At 38.9% G+C, this 15,574-nt stretch overlaps 1 protein-coding gene across 1 annotated transcript; it reads right to left on the bottom strand.

Annotated features, from left to right (window-relative positions):
* Window positions 1–6,030: 6,030 nt before the first annotated feature.
* Window positions 6,031–14,048, bottom strand: HYAL4 (hyaluronidase 4). Its single transcript, XM_060019974.1, has 3 exons — window positions 13,095–14,048; window positions 8,375–8,464; window positions 6,031–6,434 (listed from the first exon to the last, which is right to left on the bottom strand). Exons 1-3 carry the CDS (start codon window positions 14,046–14,048, stop codon window positions 6,033–6,035), a joined length of 1,446 nt encoding a protein of 481 aa, XP_059875957.1. The 3' UTR covers window positions 6,031–6,032.
* Between the last annotated feature and the right edge of the window lie 1,526 nt (window positions 14,049–15,574).

The following is a 15,574-nucleotide window of genomic DNA, read 5'->3' as shown; positions in this document are numbered from 1 at the left end:
AACAACAGGAAAACAGGTATAGGATCTCCTAATGTTTAAGTAATTATAAATATCAAATAGAAAATAATAAATATCTCTGTATAAATCTTAAAATTTTAAAAGATGAAATCATAATAATGATTTAGCAAAAGACTCTTATATGATAAGCAGGATAAGCAGAAAAAATTGCCTGTTTAGACACTAGACCAAAAATATAGAACTTCAAAACCAGGTCTAACATTTTAAAGTGGGCCCAGAGGGCTTCCCTGGTGGCACAGTGGTTGAGAGTTCGCCTGCCAATGCAGGGGACACGGGTTCGTGGCTCAGTCCGGGAAGATCCCACATGCCGCGGAGCGGCTGGGCCCGTGAGCCATGGCCGCCGAGCCTGCGCGTCCGGAGCCTGTGCTCCGCAAGGGGAGAGGCCACAGCAGTGAGAGGCCCGCGTACCGCAAAAAACAAACAAACAAAAACCCAAAACATAAAGTGGGCCCAGAGAGAAAAGACAGTTTACTTACAAAGAAAGGCATTCAGATAAAAAGTAGTATTATCACAAAAAATAACATAAAACTATGAAAAAGGATCTACAAAATGCTAAGGAAAAATAACTGTCAACTTTTATAACCATCAAAACTTTTTATATTGAGTAAAATTAAGACATTATCAGACTAAAAAATAGAGAGTTGTCCCCCAGCAGACTTTCACTAAGAGAAACTTTTTTTTGGCCATGCTGCACAGCTTGCAGGATGTAAGTTCGCCAACTGGGAATTGGACCTGGGCCCATGGCAGTGAAAGCGCTGAGTCCTAACCACTGGACTGCCAGGGGACTCCCAAGGGAAACCTATTTTGAAGGGAGAAGGATGGAGGGAGGAAGGAAGGAGAGACAACCATCCCCATGTTATGGTTCTCACAACTCCTAAGAACAATCTAGTTGTTTCTGTTGCTCCTGCTTAGGATATGAAGCAGAAAACTCCAATTATTGTTCTTTAAAAGATCACATAAATTTTTCTTTTCTTGTTATATATATATTTTAACTTTTTTCACTAGGAATACCTATCATAGTTGATTAGGGAGCTTTTTCAAAATATACAAGTTAGTTAAGACTTCTAACTCCACAGTAGGTGGTAGGTGGTATTTGTTTGGGGATGGCTCCCCAAATGATTTTAATATGCATCTCTGGCTAGGAATAACTGAATTACTGTTCTTTGTTTTAACTATTCTTTGTTTAAGAAACATTTTTCAAGTGCCTCCTGTGTGCCTGGTCTGAGCTTGACCTAGGAATACAATGGGGAACAAGATAGTCCCTACTGTTTAGGAAGTTGTAGTGAGTAGTGAGTAGAGGGAGAAAAATGAAATGAAAAAAGTGTCCATTGTGCAGGACATAGTAATGGCAGAGACTGCTCATTATTCCCCACTCTCCTGTTCCCTTTTTTAGTAGTAACAGATTTTAATCTAGCCAAATGGCTGCCAGAAAAAGAACACATTTACCATCCTGCTTGCAGCCAGCTGGGTCACGTGACCAAATTCTGCCAAAAGATGTAAGCTGATGCATCATGTGATAGATTCTGGGAAATTTTCTAAAAAGAGATTTATTTTATTCATTTGTTTTATTTCCTCTTTGTACTATTCTCCATTTTACTGCGTGGAATTTAGATGTGATAGCTACGAAGTCATTCACCATCTTGAGACGATCAAGTAGTGGGTCTGACAATTCTTTCCCCTGTCTTTCTGTAGAGCAGAGTCTTGAACTATCTGCCTTCAGAGGGAAAAATAAACTAATATTTTTAAAAAAGAGAATAAGGGCAGATTTCTTAAATCCAGAGGGAAATATGGATTGCTAGAATACACACAAATTAAAATCAGTAAATGCTCCTAGGTGGAAAACTGTAGCACCTTATTACATTTAGGTTTACCAACACAGTACAATCTTTAGTAGATTAGAAGTACAACATTTACTATATATTTTGCCTTGACAAAAGAATTGTAAGTAATTTGGGGGTAGCAATAAATTTGATTGCAGAAAATTATTTCTTTCAGTAACTGAATAGAACAAAATGCAGTAAGTGGCCTAAATAATGACCTAAGACTTCTACTTTCCAGACACAGAGAATAGAGTACCCTGTTCTAAGTTTGCACAATAAAAGCGGTACTTGAAGTGAAAAATTGATGGTTCCTGGGCTTGCAGAGAGGAACAAAATGTCGAGCTCATAAATGAATGTTTAGTAACATTAAACATTTTCCAAGTTCTTAAGATTAGTAATAAAGACAAAGGAAACAGTAAGTTTATATATTTAGTCCTTTGATAGAAACAAAAATCATAATACTAACATTCACTTTGACACAATATTTTTCCATTATTAAATTTTATTCTATAATTTTAAATTATAACAGAGCTGCTGCTCAAGGTTTAGAATAAGCAAATAACTTAAAATTTGATAGCACTATATATCACTTTATACTTGATGTACATGGCTTAGTAATGGTTTCTTCAGGTTCCCTTTCTTTGATGAGATTATCATTTCCTTGAACTTAGCTGGCTAGTCACATATGGCTTTTACATTTGTATACTTTAGAGTTCCATACCAGTAGATGCTTAATAAATTTTAGATTAGTTTAGCTATCTCCAGGAAGTCTTTCTAAAATGTAACTGGAAATACATTTCTAATGTATAAGATTATGAGTCTCCCTCAATATGATTAGAGAGAAGTCAAAATAAAGCCTAAAAAAAATAAAAATAAAAAAAAAATAAAGCCTAAACAAGACACTTGTATTTTAAACTTCTTTTGACATCAGCATATAGAGAACATCCTCATTCCTTTTTAAGCTGAATGCTATCCCATTGTACTATTGAAAGTGCTTGATGATAATCGCTAACATTTGGTTGGGGACTTTTATGTGCCAGGTTTTGTGCTAAGTATTTTATCGACTTGGTATGATTAAATCTGTATAAAAGGAAAAAAGATACCATTAGGATCTCCCTTTTGAAAAAGAGAACACAGAAGATTAGAGACCCTGAATACCCTGCTATTTCCATAAAGGGAAGTTAGGACAATCCCAAGAAGCTGCAGTCATTAAGCAGCTTTAGAGGTGAATTTCCCATCCACCTTGGAGCAGTGAGCCAAGTGAAACAGAGAATCTGTATCTGGAAGATCTGGGGACTGGTTGAACGTAATCAGTAGTCATAGCCCAAATTAATAAAAAATGCATTAAATTCATGGTCAAAAGCTGAATGAATATATTTGGATTCTATTGCGACAAGAGTTATGGTGAAGAGAAAACTCGGCAACTCAGATTCCAGACTGGCGTCTTTTACAAACTGGCTCTTTGACTTTGCCAAGTGATTTATTCTCCTCAGGCCTCAGCTCTTCACAGAGGAGTTAAACTATGTGATTTCAGAGGCTAATGAACTAGGATAAGAATAAAACAATAACACTGGCCAATGACTTTGCAATCACTCTCTCATTAATGTGCAAAGTTAAAAAAAAAACAACCTGTAACAAACTTATAGCTTCTATTGATTCAGGTTTCTGAATCACTCATTCATTCATTCAAAATATTTGTTGGGCACCTACTATGTGCCAGGCACTGTACCAAGTAGTGTTCTGGCAGTGAACAAAATGAAGTTCTCATTTTCCTAGTTTACATTCTAGTAAGAGAAGACAGAAAATAAGCAAATATTTAACCTATACTATGTCAGTTGGTGATAAATGCTACAGACCGGAGAATAAACAAGGAAGTTGATGGTGAAGGGACGTGTCCAGCCCTTGTGCCCTCTATGCTCTTCCTTGAATACAACAGGCCCACTACCAAATGTGCACTTGCTGAGTCATTTGCTGAAATACCCTTCCCCCAAATATCCCCATAGCTAACTCTCTATCATTCAAACAGCATCTTCTCAAAGTGACCCAACACATGGAAAATCCCACCCTCCCCCACTCTGCTCTCTTAATTTTTTCGTATACATCTAACATCTGATATAAATTGTTTATTTGTATGTTGAATGTCTGTCTCCCCCAGCAAGAATATGAGTTCTAAGAAGGTAAGGCTCTTCGTTTTGTTCTAGGATATATTTAGTGCCTGATAAGAAGTAATGCTTAATAAATTGATTAATGTACAAATTGATTAATAGGTGAATGAATGAATTAGGAAGATGATACAGAAAGTCTTCTCTGATGAGGTGACTAAATAGTAGAAGCTGGATACTCAAAAATCAAAACTTAAGGAAAATTGCTAATTAAGTTTTGCTACATCCAGTTGATAGACTATTATGTGGTATTAAAATTATTTAAATTATATTTATGAAGACTATGAAATAACATGAAAACTATGATGTATGGTTAAGTGAAAAACACAAGATGCAAAAATATGTGTATATTATTATTTACAACCATGTTTTTAAAAAGTCTTTAGAAGAAAGGCCAGAAAGAAATACACCAAGAGTTACCAGTATATATTATAGAGATTATTGGTGATTTCCATTATTTTTTTCTATTTACAAATTTTCTATAGTGTATTTATATCATCTTTGATATAAAAATAAAATAATGAAAAAATTTAAAAAGTTAACCTACATAATGTTACCTGTATTTTATGGTATTATAAATTTTTTTTGTTTTGTTTGTATTTTACATTTAGAAATTAGACCTTCACGATGTCAGTAACGTCTGACAAGCAGGGACCCAGAGTTGAAAAGGACACACCTGTATTGCAAATGTTTCACAGAAAGACAAAAGAGGCAGAGGAGGAGGTTGAATCAACTCTCATGACTTCTGTAATAGCATCATACCTGTCTTGAGTTTACCTTCTAAGTAGATCATTTCCAGTAGAAGGAAATCCTGTCAGTTGAAACAGTGGCTCTCAAGAGAACACATGCATAAGTGATTGTACATAGAACATAATATCAGAAAGAGGAAATTGCCCAAGACTGTTTTATCCTAAGTGTCTCCATTACTTTGGTGATCAAGAGAAGATAATTGAAGATTAGCAACATGTATTAATAGCTGAAGTATGTATGGGATGTGTTATCCCATTTATTCCTCAGAATAATTCACTGAGGTAGGAATTATATTAACAAATTTCACTTGAGAAAATGGGGAATATGAATAACTTGCCCAGAGTCACACAACCAGATGGAGAGTGAAACAATGATTCAAATCAGATTCAAACTGACTCTAAAACCACTACTCAAAACTCATATGTGGGGACCAAAATAGCGATAGCACTTCCCAATAGCACTTCCAGGTCCCTTAAATATCATTTATTTTTAAAATTTTTAGTAATGATTTTTGCTTGCTAAAGACACCAACTGAATTTTTATTAACATGGCTCTCCAGTTTCTAGATCTAGAGCAATGTCAGCCTCGGCAAGCATGAGTACTATCCTGAAGCCTTTTGCTGTATTTAGATCACCAGCCTCTGTGAGGGAGGGACTCACGGTGGGTGAGAAAGGCGCCACATTGGAATAGATGTCTTTGCAGTGACTACAGCTCCCCTTGCCTCAGTTCCTGCACTCTTCTGTTAAGACACATCAGTGACTGGTTCTGCACTCATCGAGCCCAGGCATGGAGAAGAAGCCTGAAGAAGAAGTTTGAACCTAAGGCTGGAACAGGAATTCTGCATTTGGTCCCCTTTGGTGGACCAGGTGACCAGGTCACACCCTGAGGTGACCTCATTTGTTAAATCAGATAACTGCATAGGAATCTGTTCTTAAATAAGTTGCTAGCTGGAAAACCAGTCTTTGAAATCAATAATTTAATATTTATACTTTTATGTATCTATGTTCATATGAAGACTAAAATATATTCGTTTTAGGTTAAATACAACTTAAACATTCCAGTAAGGAAGAAGAATGCATTGATTTCACTCCTGGATCTGGTTTCTTAGCCAAATCGGAGCCAAATGAAGTAATACGTTTCCTGTTTATGTTAAGTGACACATGTGTCTACTTACAATACCTCTCAATGGATTTCATGTGAGAAAAAGATTGTTGTAAGTTTCATCTCTTCCCTAAGTGACGACTCTAGAGGCCAAACTTCATTCCCTTTAAACTCAGTTATCTCACAACTGAATGCTCTGATAACCTGCGGAAACCAGCAGACACAATGTGATTAGGGAGCCAGAAAAAGAGGAAACCGCAGAGCAGCCGTCAGCCATCCTCATTTCTCTGCAATCAGCCCCTTCATATCCCTGATAACAATGACAGGAGAATCTCTTCGCCAGCACCGCCAGGTCTGTATCAGATGCTTTGCCTTTCACAGTAAATTCTCCATCCTCGGAGGCCTCTATGTGGTAACTTGCAGGGTTCAAGTGAAGGTAATCGGGCGTTTTCCACACCTTCCTTACGCATCTCCCATTATTCCTGCAGAGGTGAGAGCTGCACACCTCAGCGGCTCTGGTCACGTTGACTATGTAGCTCCCTAAATCAGAACTCACAAACTGCTTCACCTTTGTACAGTTGCCCTAGAAAGGTAGAAACAAATGGGATTTAGTGCTTTTTCTGGTACTGGTAGGGTTAGAGCATCTAGATCCACAAGGCAGCTCTTTGGACTTGATTGAAACTTAATGGCTTGGTTCCAGCCCATGAACTCTTAGGTTCAAGTGCTGTAATACAGGGGACCCAGACCAGCAAAATGAGAGGTGGTTGCGACAGGAGATGGAGAATATGTTACCATAGGCTATCTGAACTTGCAAATGGGCCCCAGCCTCAGCATATACGACCTTGCCTTCTTTCAGTTTACATCCTTTATTTCCTCCTTCTAGATCCCAAGTTAATGGGTGTGAGAAAAAGAGGAACAAACCCAAATTGAGAAATCGTGCCAGAGTTGCTGTCCTCTGGCCACCTTTCAGGTGTGTGTGTCTTTCAGGCTTGTGTTAGAACCTGAATCATCATGTTCTACCAAATTGTTATTGACTATCAACCTGAGCCTTCTGGATTTTCCTGTTAATTATGCTCAAATACCGACTGCCCTGGGATCTAGCCCCCTCTGTACAATTCAAAGACAGGAAAGCCTGGAAGGCTGACCAGGTCATTTGTGTGTGGTTCCTATTGTGTGTTCTAAACAGAGGCCACCTGGTTGTGCACTCAGCTTCCTGAGGATGCTCTTCTCAGGAGCCACATGGGCTGGAGGGGAAATGTCGCACCTGGAGACTCAGGTACTGATCCTCAGTTTCTACCTAATTCTCATGTGTGGACAGAGGAGACTTTTAAGTTTATATTGTCACAAATAGTTTCATGAACAATGTCTTGGTAGCAACAAATTGAGCCTGTGAAATTCTAAGAATAATATCAGATCACCATGAACTTGCAAAAAATTCAATTTAACAAAAAGCATTGAGGGCTTCCCTGGTTGCAGAGTGGTTAAGAATCCACCTGCCAGTGCAGGGGGCACGGGTTCAAGCCCTGGTCCGGGAAGATCCCACATGCCGCGGAGCAACTAAGTTCATGCGCCACAACTACTGAGCCTGAGCTCTAGAGCCTGCGAGTCAAAACTACTGAGCCTACGCACCACAACTGCTGACGCCTGCACGCCTAGAGCCCATGCTCTGCAACAAGAGAAGCCACCGCAATGAGAAGCCCGTGCACCACAACGAAGAGTAGCCCCTGCTCGCCGCAACTAGAGAAAACCCATATGCAGCAACAAAGACCCAACACAGCAATAAATAAATAAATAAAAGCATTGAGGATACAAGTATTATAATTCAAGGCAAAATGCAGTACACTATAGGGATATAAACAAACAACATCTGGAAATACAGAAGAGATTGTGATTAATATGGATTGGAGAAAACTAGGAAGACTTCTTGGAGTAGATAGTATTTGAGCGGGAAGAAATTCGAAGAGACATAACTCATATTTTAAATGCTATTAATTTTCAGCTAATTTCTCCATAGAAGAAAAATAAGTTCAATATAGATATTAAAAATTACCATCTGATTCCACTTCTCTAAATATGATATCATACATTTTATGTAATGGCTAAATGCAAGGGCTCCAAAGTCATACCATCTGTGGTTAGTGCCAGCTCCACCACTAGCTAGCCTAACTGTTACCCTAGTTAGATTTCCTTTCTTGTTTCCTCATCTATAAATGAGGATGCTAGTCCCTACCTCATAAGGGTTATTATGATCAGGAAGTGAGCAAATCCGAAACCAAAAGGCACTTAGCACAATCCTAGCATAGAGTAAATATTCAACAATCGTCAGTATCATGATTACTATCTGAACCAAAGCTAATCTTTATGGAGCTCCTTCTATGTATCAGGTGCTGATTTGGACTTTAATTCTAAAGCAGGTTTACCATGGGAGACCTGAGAGCTCTGATTAGAGTAAGTTCTATAGGAAAACAGAGCAAATAATGTAAATATTGTAATATTAACTATACCGCCAAGGTACTGTCTTACCTCAGAGGAAGTCAAATTCATGTCTCCCCAGATAACGATGCCTGCAGCTCCCAAGGCAGCACTTTCTCCAATAGTACTGATTAGATCTTGCTAGAATGAAGAGAGTTCATTACACTGTATTCATTTGAATATAAACAACCTGCCAGGGATTAGGATTGGAGGCTAAATTCAATATAATACATGAAACTATTCTCCAGTTTCTTAAAGCAAATGTTAAATGAACTGGGGCTCAGAAATTTCACTCTATAATCATATAAAAACATATTAAATACATATTTTTAAACTTATATTTTGCCAAACAGGACATTACTTTTAAACAATTAGCCTGTAAATAGCCACTAAAAGTTGTTTAATTGAAGTTAGCTAGGAGTATATACATACAAACCAGCTATGAGTATATGACCTGGAAACAGAATCCAAAAGTTTTCCCTCTCTAAATGTGACGACTGCCTTGCATTCATCTTAGCCAAGTTCCCTTCCCAGTATGCAACATTCTCCTGAGAACTTTGCCTCTGCAGTGACTTGGAAGGCTTTTGTGTCATTTGGATTCCCAGGATAGGCAAAGGAGCACAGTGTTAAGGGCCCCGCAGGAGCCGATTTGATCCAGCCCTTACATTTGGTCCCTGAAATTATTTGTATTTAAGTTTAAAGTACCTGATTTAATTGGCTTTACTTATGATTCTTCCAGTCACAGTAAGGCTGCCGAGATTTTTCTCAATATGGTTAAGATAGATGAAAACTAAATTTCAGCAGGGAGAATTTTGGTTTTGTAATCCTAAAGGATTATTGTTTTAGTGTTTAAAGATTAACATGAATCTAGGTCATTTCAGAGGGAAATTAAAAGTTGAATGTGTGCAGTTGGTTTCCTAAATAAAGTTTCTGCAGTTGATTTTCTAAATAAGTTTCTTATTTTTTTTAAAATAAATTTATTTATTTACTTATGGCTACGTTGGGTCTTCGTTGCTGTTGCGTGGGCTTTCTCTAGTTGCGGTGAGCCAGGGCTACTCTTCGTTGAGGTGCGCAGGCTTCTTATTGCGGTGGCTTCTCTTGTTGCAGAGCACAGGATCTAGGCACACGGGCTTCAGTAGTTGTGGCACATGGGCTCAGTAGTTGTGGCTCGTGAGCTCTAGAGCACAAGGCTCAGTAGTTGTGGCGCACGGGCTTAATTGCTCCGCGGCAGGTGGGATCTTACAGGTTATTGATCCATATTCAGTAAGTACGGAAACTACAGATGTTTGTGGTGAAAGCCACAGCTTCTGAGGTTTATATCAGGAGGGAACGTTAGTTTCTTTCCAACGTGTCCTTTAGCATCATTATCAAAGAGAGTTTATTGGGACCGATTCAAAATGGCAAGTCTTCTAGCATGTGTTGACTAGAGGTAAGGAGTCACTAGCAGATATTTAGGCAAATTCCTCTAACAAATTAGCCCACCGTCACCTAGCCGAGAGCAGGGTGCTGGATGAAACACAGAACAGCTATGCTTGGGGAGCCAAAAAATCAGGGTACTACTCAGTGAGGGAAGTCACAGGTAAGATGTCTCTAGGAGTAAATTGGGACCACCTGAGCGCATAAGCCACATGAAAAGAGAAATAAAGGAAGAGCACCTGATGTAATAGCAACACATCTTCCAGGTCCCAGCCTGGTGTAAGGGAGCCTTGCCCTACCCATGATTCTTGGCTCAAATCAAGGTTTTGGAAGTTAAGAGTAGGGACACCCAGAGGACTCATTCTTTACCCTTGGGTTTCAGTCCCTGAAGCTTTACGTGTAAGTAAGGAGCCCACTGTGGGGGGGCTGGAGCATCACTAATGTGCTCCCTTTGTGTGTTATCAGAGGGAATATGAATTAATTACAGGGGAAAACATCTTTAAACCTATATTCAAGAAAACCCCTTTCATTATTTTTTAAAAGCATAGTATCAACGATATCTAAATTGCATTTATATATGTGGTATAGGCAATCTACTGTGTGAAATGAGGCTTTATAGCCCGCATATGATTCCCCCAAGCTATGGCTGCTGACTGAGATTTCATTCTTACCTATTCCCCTTTCAAGTTTAAGACTCTGCTACTTGTTAAAAAGTGTTATCTATACCACATATATTTCTGTAGTGCTTTAAATGTTCATTTTTGTCTTCTTATTTGGTTTTCATAATATTTCTCCTAAGTAGATAAGGCAGGTAATATTGTGCCATTTTGTAGATTAAGACAATGAGGCACTGAGGTCTGGAGAGGTTAAAAGGTTTGGTACTTATTGGTAAGTTGTTTTTCTAATCCTAATTATATGCGTGTGTACACACACAAACATTTTAAAATGCAGATATCTTTGGGAAGGCAGAAATGGAAGCCATTACTAGTATTTACAATTTGGTATAAGTGAATATCACGTTTTGAAAAGTTTGTGGGCAGGTTTTTATTGAGGGTGGAATAAAATGGTGGTTTGATGGTGTAAAACAGGTGGAAATGCCTTGCCTTTCAGAAAGTTTACAGAATGATACCACGAGACTAACAAAGAAAATTGTTTCTAGGTGAGACCCTAACTGTTGTTCCTTCTTCCCTTAGAGGGAACAGAAATGTTTCTGAGGCTGTAGCTGTTCAAGAAGGAGCTTGCCGTTGGCTTGCAGAATGTGCAGAAGGCACCAGTAGTTTAAACTAATCTATTGAAATGAACACTTTGTCCTTTAAAGTTGATTGTTTCTTCCAAAAGTAAATTTGTTATCACTAAAGAAAGGAACTTGTTTGAGCCAAACACAGAAAAGCAAAAGAAGTTTCATAGAGGAAGGTGGTATTTAACTTTCAATTCTAGAGTCAAGACTATTTTATAAAGATGTAGATAACTTTTTTACACCTTCCAAATAGTGTTAGTTTCCTACCATTCTCAATCAGTTGTTGCTGATTTTTCTGGGTAGTATTAATATCAGTTCACAAGACAGAATTTTTTTTTTTTTTTTTTTTTTTTGCGGTATGCGGGCCCCTCACCGCTGTGGCTTCTCCCATTGCGGAGCACAGGCTCTGGACGCACAGGCTCAGTGGCCATGGCTCATGGGCCCAGCCGCTCCGCGGCATGTGCGATCTTCCCAGACCGGGGCACGAACCCGTGTCCCCTGCATTGGCAGGCGGACTCTCAACCACTGCGCCACCAGGGAAGCCCCACAAGACAGAATTTTTATCTTTACTCATCTCATCAGTGGCCTCAGAGGCACAGCATTTACCAAATCCTGATGCATTTGTGTCATTTCTCCCTCTGAGGAGTAAGCTCTACTCTCTGTCTGCTCCACAGATACCTACTGCTCATGGTAGAGTCCTCACTGGGGTGTTTCCTGAGTCTCCTTTGGATACTTCATACTCAGAACATCTTTATATTTTGATACATGCTGGCAAATTGAAACTTGTTATAGTGGAGAAAAAAGAAAGGTGATCAACCCCTAGTGTGCAGCAATATCTTAAAATACCTCTGCATCACAAATGTGAAGGTCTGAACAAGGCTCAAGTCTATTCATAATCACACATAATTATCCAAGTCCAAAGGTTAGAGTAGCATCTTTGAAATTTTTGTCTCTACAAGTTTCCATTTCAGTGACTAGAGTAGTAAAGGGAAAGTAAGGGAGAGAAAATTGGGCTGAAAGTTCATCTATCTTAAAAGCTACACTCACAGTTTGTGTGAGGTCTTCGGCTGCATATATGACTTAAGTAAAATAAACAGAATAAAACTTCTATATGTAAGTTTTAACCTAGGGTTATGAAACCATCTACTAGTGATGAATTTACTATTGAATTTAGAAACTCACACCACTCTTACCAACTTTCCACTAATTGTGGTCATAGAGACAAGAATAAACCAGATGGTTAAATCTATAGGGGTCACCTACTTTTAGCAGATTTGTAACTCCCTTATTCCTTAAAAAATTATTTTTAATTGTGTGAAAAAAACACATAAAATTTACTATCTTAGGTATTTCTGAGTATATTCATGTTGTTGTGCCTCCCTTATATCTTTTATAAAACCTGCTATTGTGCCTTAAAAAGAAAACACTATTTTCCTCTTAAGATTTTTTTTTTTTTTTTTTTTTTCGGTACGCGGGCCTCTCACTGTTGTGGCCTCTCCCGTTGCGGAGCACGGGCTCCAGACGCGCAGGCTCCAGACGCGCAGGCTCAGCGGCCATGGCTCACGGGCCCAGCCTCTCCGCAGCATGTGGGATCTTCCCGGACTGGGGCACGAACCCGCGTCCCCTGCATCGGCAGGCGGACTCTCAACCAACCACTGCGCCACCAGGGAAGTCCTCCTCTTAAGATTTTTAACAATGAGGCCAGCAGCAGAAATGTCTACAATTCTACTTCCACACGTATGAGCAAACTACTCCATTTTAAAACCTCCTCTCTGTTTTCCCAACCTGTTCACCCCCAATTGTTTCAGTAACCTTCGCAAGAGGCCAGTTGTAAGGGAACACAATCAAGGTTGGGGAGCGGGAAGTAGTTGCTGACATTGCACTTTAACCCCTTCCCTCCTTACTTTGCTCCTTGAAAGACAAATAATAAATGAGATAGTCAAAATTCAGTCTGTACAAATGAAGAATCTGAGTGATTGACTACTCATAGGAAGAATTATGCTCCTATCTAATGGACCACTATTCTGGAATCCTTTAAAGAACATAATTAGCAAAGAAATGTCTCTTTTAGAGATAAGAGGAAATCTCCTTATCTTTGTCAAGGGGTATCTTTCTTACCTTAGAAAGAAAAAATAAAGGTTGGTCTGTGTAGCCTAACCTTGTGTAGACGAACACAGGCAGAGCATAATCATGGGATGTCATGGTGGAGATCCTCAAGGATTCATGCACCCGAAATTGCGAGAAACGCAAAATGTTTTTGCTGTCTCCAAGAGATTTCCTGACACCGATAGAAGGATATAAAGCAGCACTGCTGTTCCAGAGCCAAGAGAGCTCATTGTTCCTCAAAACTTCTTCTTCTGGGCATGACCCAGTATAGTTTGGGGCATAAACATTATAATTGTGGCAATCAGGATATAAATAGTAACCCCAAAGGCCCTTGGGTCTGCTCTTAATTCCCAGTTCGATGGTTTCCTTCATAAAAGCTTTTGCACTTTCTTCAAAGGTTGCTTTGGCTAAGTATTCAATATCAGCAGCTGATACATTCTCTTGCATCTCAGAAATAAGCTTTCTTGATTTCTGTCTGTAGACATCTTTTGTGTTCCAGTTCCTGGCCCACTGGGGTCGCCAATATTCCCAGTCTATAACGGCAAGTCCACTGAAATCTTCAGAAGGGATGTAATAATTAATATCTTGGTCAGCTTTTTCCAGATGTACCTGCAAACTTATGTTCTGGGGGAGACCCCCATTAATGGGAACTCCCTGGGATGTATACCATGGATAGTATCCCAGTCTGTTGACATAAAATATAGTGACATTTTGCCCCCTGGCCCTGGCCAGTGGACTTCCAATCACCTGAAACATTTTCAAATTTAGTCTTAAATTATATTTTATCAAGCACTGATCTGTTGGAGCATTCCAGGCAGCTATAAAAGGTTTCCTTTGATAAATTGGAAGTTGGGCAGGTTTTAGGGAAGAGATAGACTTCAGAATGAAAAGTATGGGCAGCCATGATGTGAGATGTATTGGTTGAACAACACAAAACCTTAGTTGTCCTTCAGATAATGGTTTCATGATAAGATAAAAATCTTCTCTTCTGCTTTAATGCACTCTGGAAGACCTGAGGAGAGATTCAATTTTCTGTTAACGATAATTTTGAGGAAAAAGACTCAAATGTTGGCTGGATATTATTATAGTTCTTACCTATTTACATCTTTAAGTACATTTTAGTTAAAGGTCTTAAAGATCCCTATAAATAAATTGAGATAGAAGTGAGTGCAGTGACCTAACTTCTATTCAGGGGGAAGCAATGCAACCCAACAAACATCATGGAGCATCAGATGCTGTGTCCAGAATACAAAATGAATAAGATGTGGTCCTTGCCCTCAAAAAAGCTCATGATCAAATAAAGATGTAAAAGAGTATTCACTACCATTTTGGAAAACTCATCAAATCCCAGGCTCAGTGCTTACTTCCTGAATAAATATTTATCTCATTTAATTTTGTAATACCTTTTTATTATTTCATTCAATAAGCCAAATGTCTGGTTGCTTTCCCAGGCTTCCTTGCCGCTAGGGTACTGGTATGTGACCACGGACAGGACAATTAGATGCAGCCCACTCTAGACTTTGAATTGAGATCTTGGGAATCAAAGTGGCTAAAAGGTGGTGGTGCCAGTGATAACAGAAATTCCAGAAATGCCGGGAGTGGCAGTGCCTGTCAGGGCACCCACAATCTGATACCCATGGTGTTGATGTTAAGTGGCAGCATTGCCCTCACGGAACAGCACTCTTCTGCGCAGATCAGAGAGGTTTTGTTTTGGTTGCTTACAACCAGGAACTCTAACTGACAGAGATGCTTTCCATGCAATCTGTGGCTTGTGAGTACTTCCTCCAGCAAAGGTGATCACTGTGGGCAGCATGTTGTATGTAATTATCATTTTTAACCACCAGGTGTCACCAGGCAAACCTTATAGCATTTCTCAGGCCTAGGACACAGAGGTAAACAAAAATTATAAGTCATCTGTAAAATTTTATTCAGTGACATTAAGAAGTCCTAAGTTATACATAAAATATTAGTTGGGGATATACACAAAATACCACTTTTTAAGGCTATGGAGGTAGATATTTTCCTCAGCCATTCACAGAATAAATATCTGTATCCTTCCACAATGCAAAGATGAGTAAGATTACTTAGTAACATGAAATCTACTGAATGTATAAATTATGGTTTGAAGAGAACAGTATTTTCAAGGGAGTATAATTTTATGAGTACAATAAGAATTGCGGTCCTCAAAACTGCCTCTTATCTTTGAATGTTTTTATCATATTCTGCCTCAGGGTAAGAAAAATGGATGTGCACAAGGTGTTCATTCACAGAAAAACATTTTTTCTTTGAATTTAAAATTCAGTTTATGTTGGAGAAGGCTACGTATGTATACAAAAAAAAATCTATTCTCCCAGAACACTTCCTGCTTTGGGTTTCATGCAAAACATAGTTTTCCACTGATAATTGTTTCCCTTTTGGTCAGTCTCCTCATCACTGCCACAGAAAGTCCTCATTCATTTACTACAAAGTTACCAAGTGGTTCTGTTCTCCTA

This window comes from Delphinus delphis, chromosome 9, assembly GCF_949987515.2.
Source record: "Delphinus delphis chromosome 9, mDelDel1.2, whole genome shotgun sequence".
In the NCBI taxonomy this organism is placed as follows: domain Eukaryota; kingdom Metazoa; phylum Chordata; class Mammalia; order Artiodactyla; family Delphinidae; genus Delphinus; species Delphinus delphis.
The sequence above is the reverse complement of the archived record's forward strand: the minus strand, read 5'-3'. Positions and strand labels throughout refer to the sequence as shown.

What these genes read in the sequence shown, in the direction of transcription:
- HYAL4 (XM_060019974.1), bottom strand. Translation starts at nt 14,048, where the DNA reads ATGAAACCATTATCTGAAGGACAACTAAGGTTTTGTGTTGTTCAACCA. An exon ending in CTTTATTTTTTCTTTCTAAG is followed by an intron (nt 8,465 to 13,094) that starts GTAAGAAAGATA and finishes TCTTCATTCTAG; the next exon opens with CAAGATCTAATCAGTACTAT. An exon ending in TGAATTTGACTTCCTCTGAG is followed by an intron (nt 6,435 to 8,374) that starts GTAAGACAGTAC and finishes CTACCTTTCTAG; the next exon opens with GGCAACTGTACAAAGGTGAA.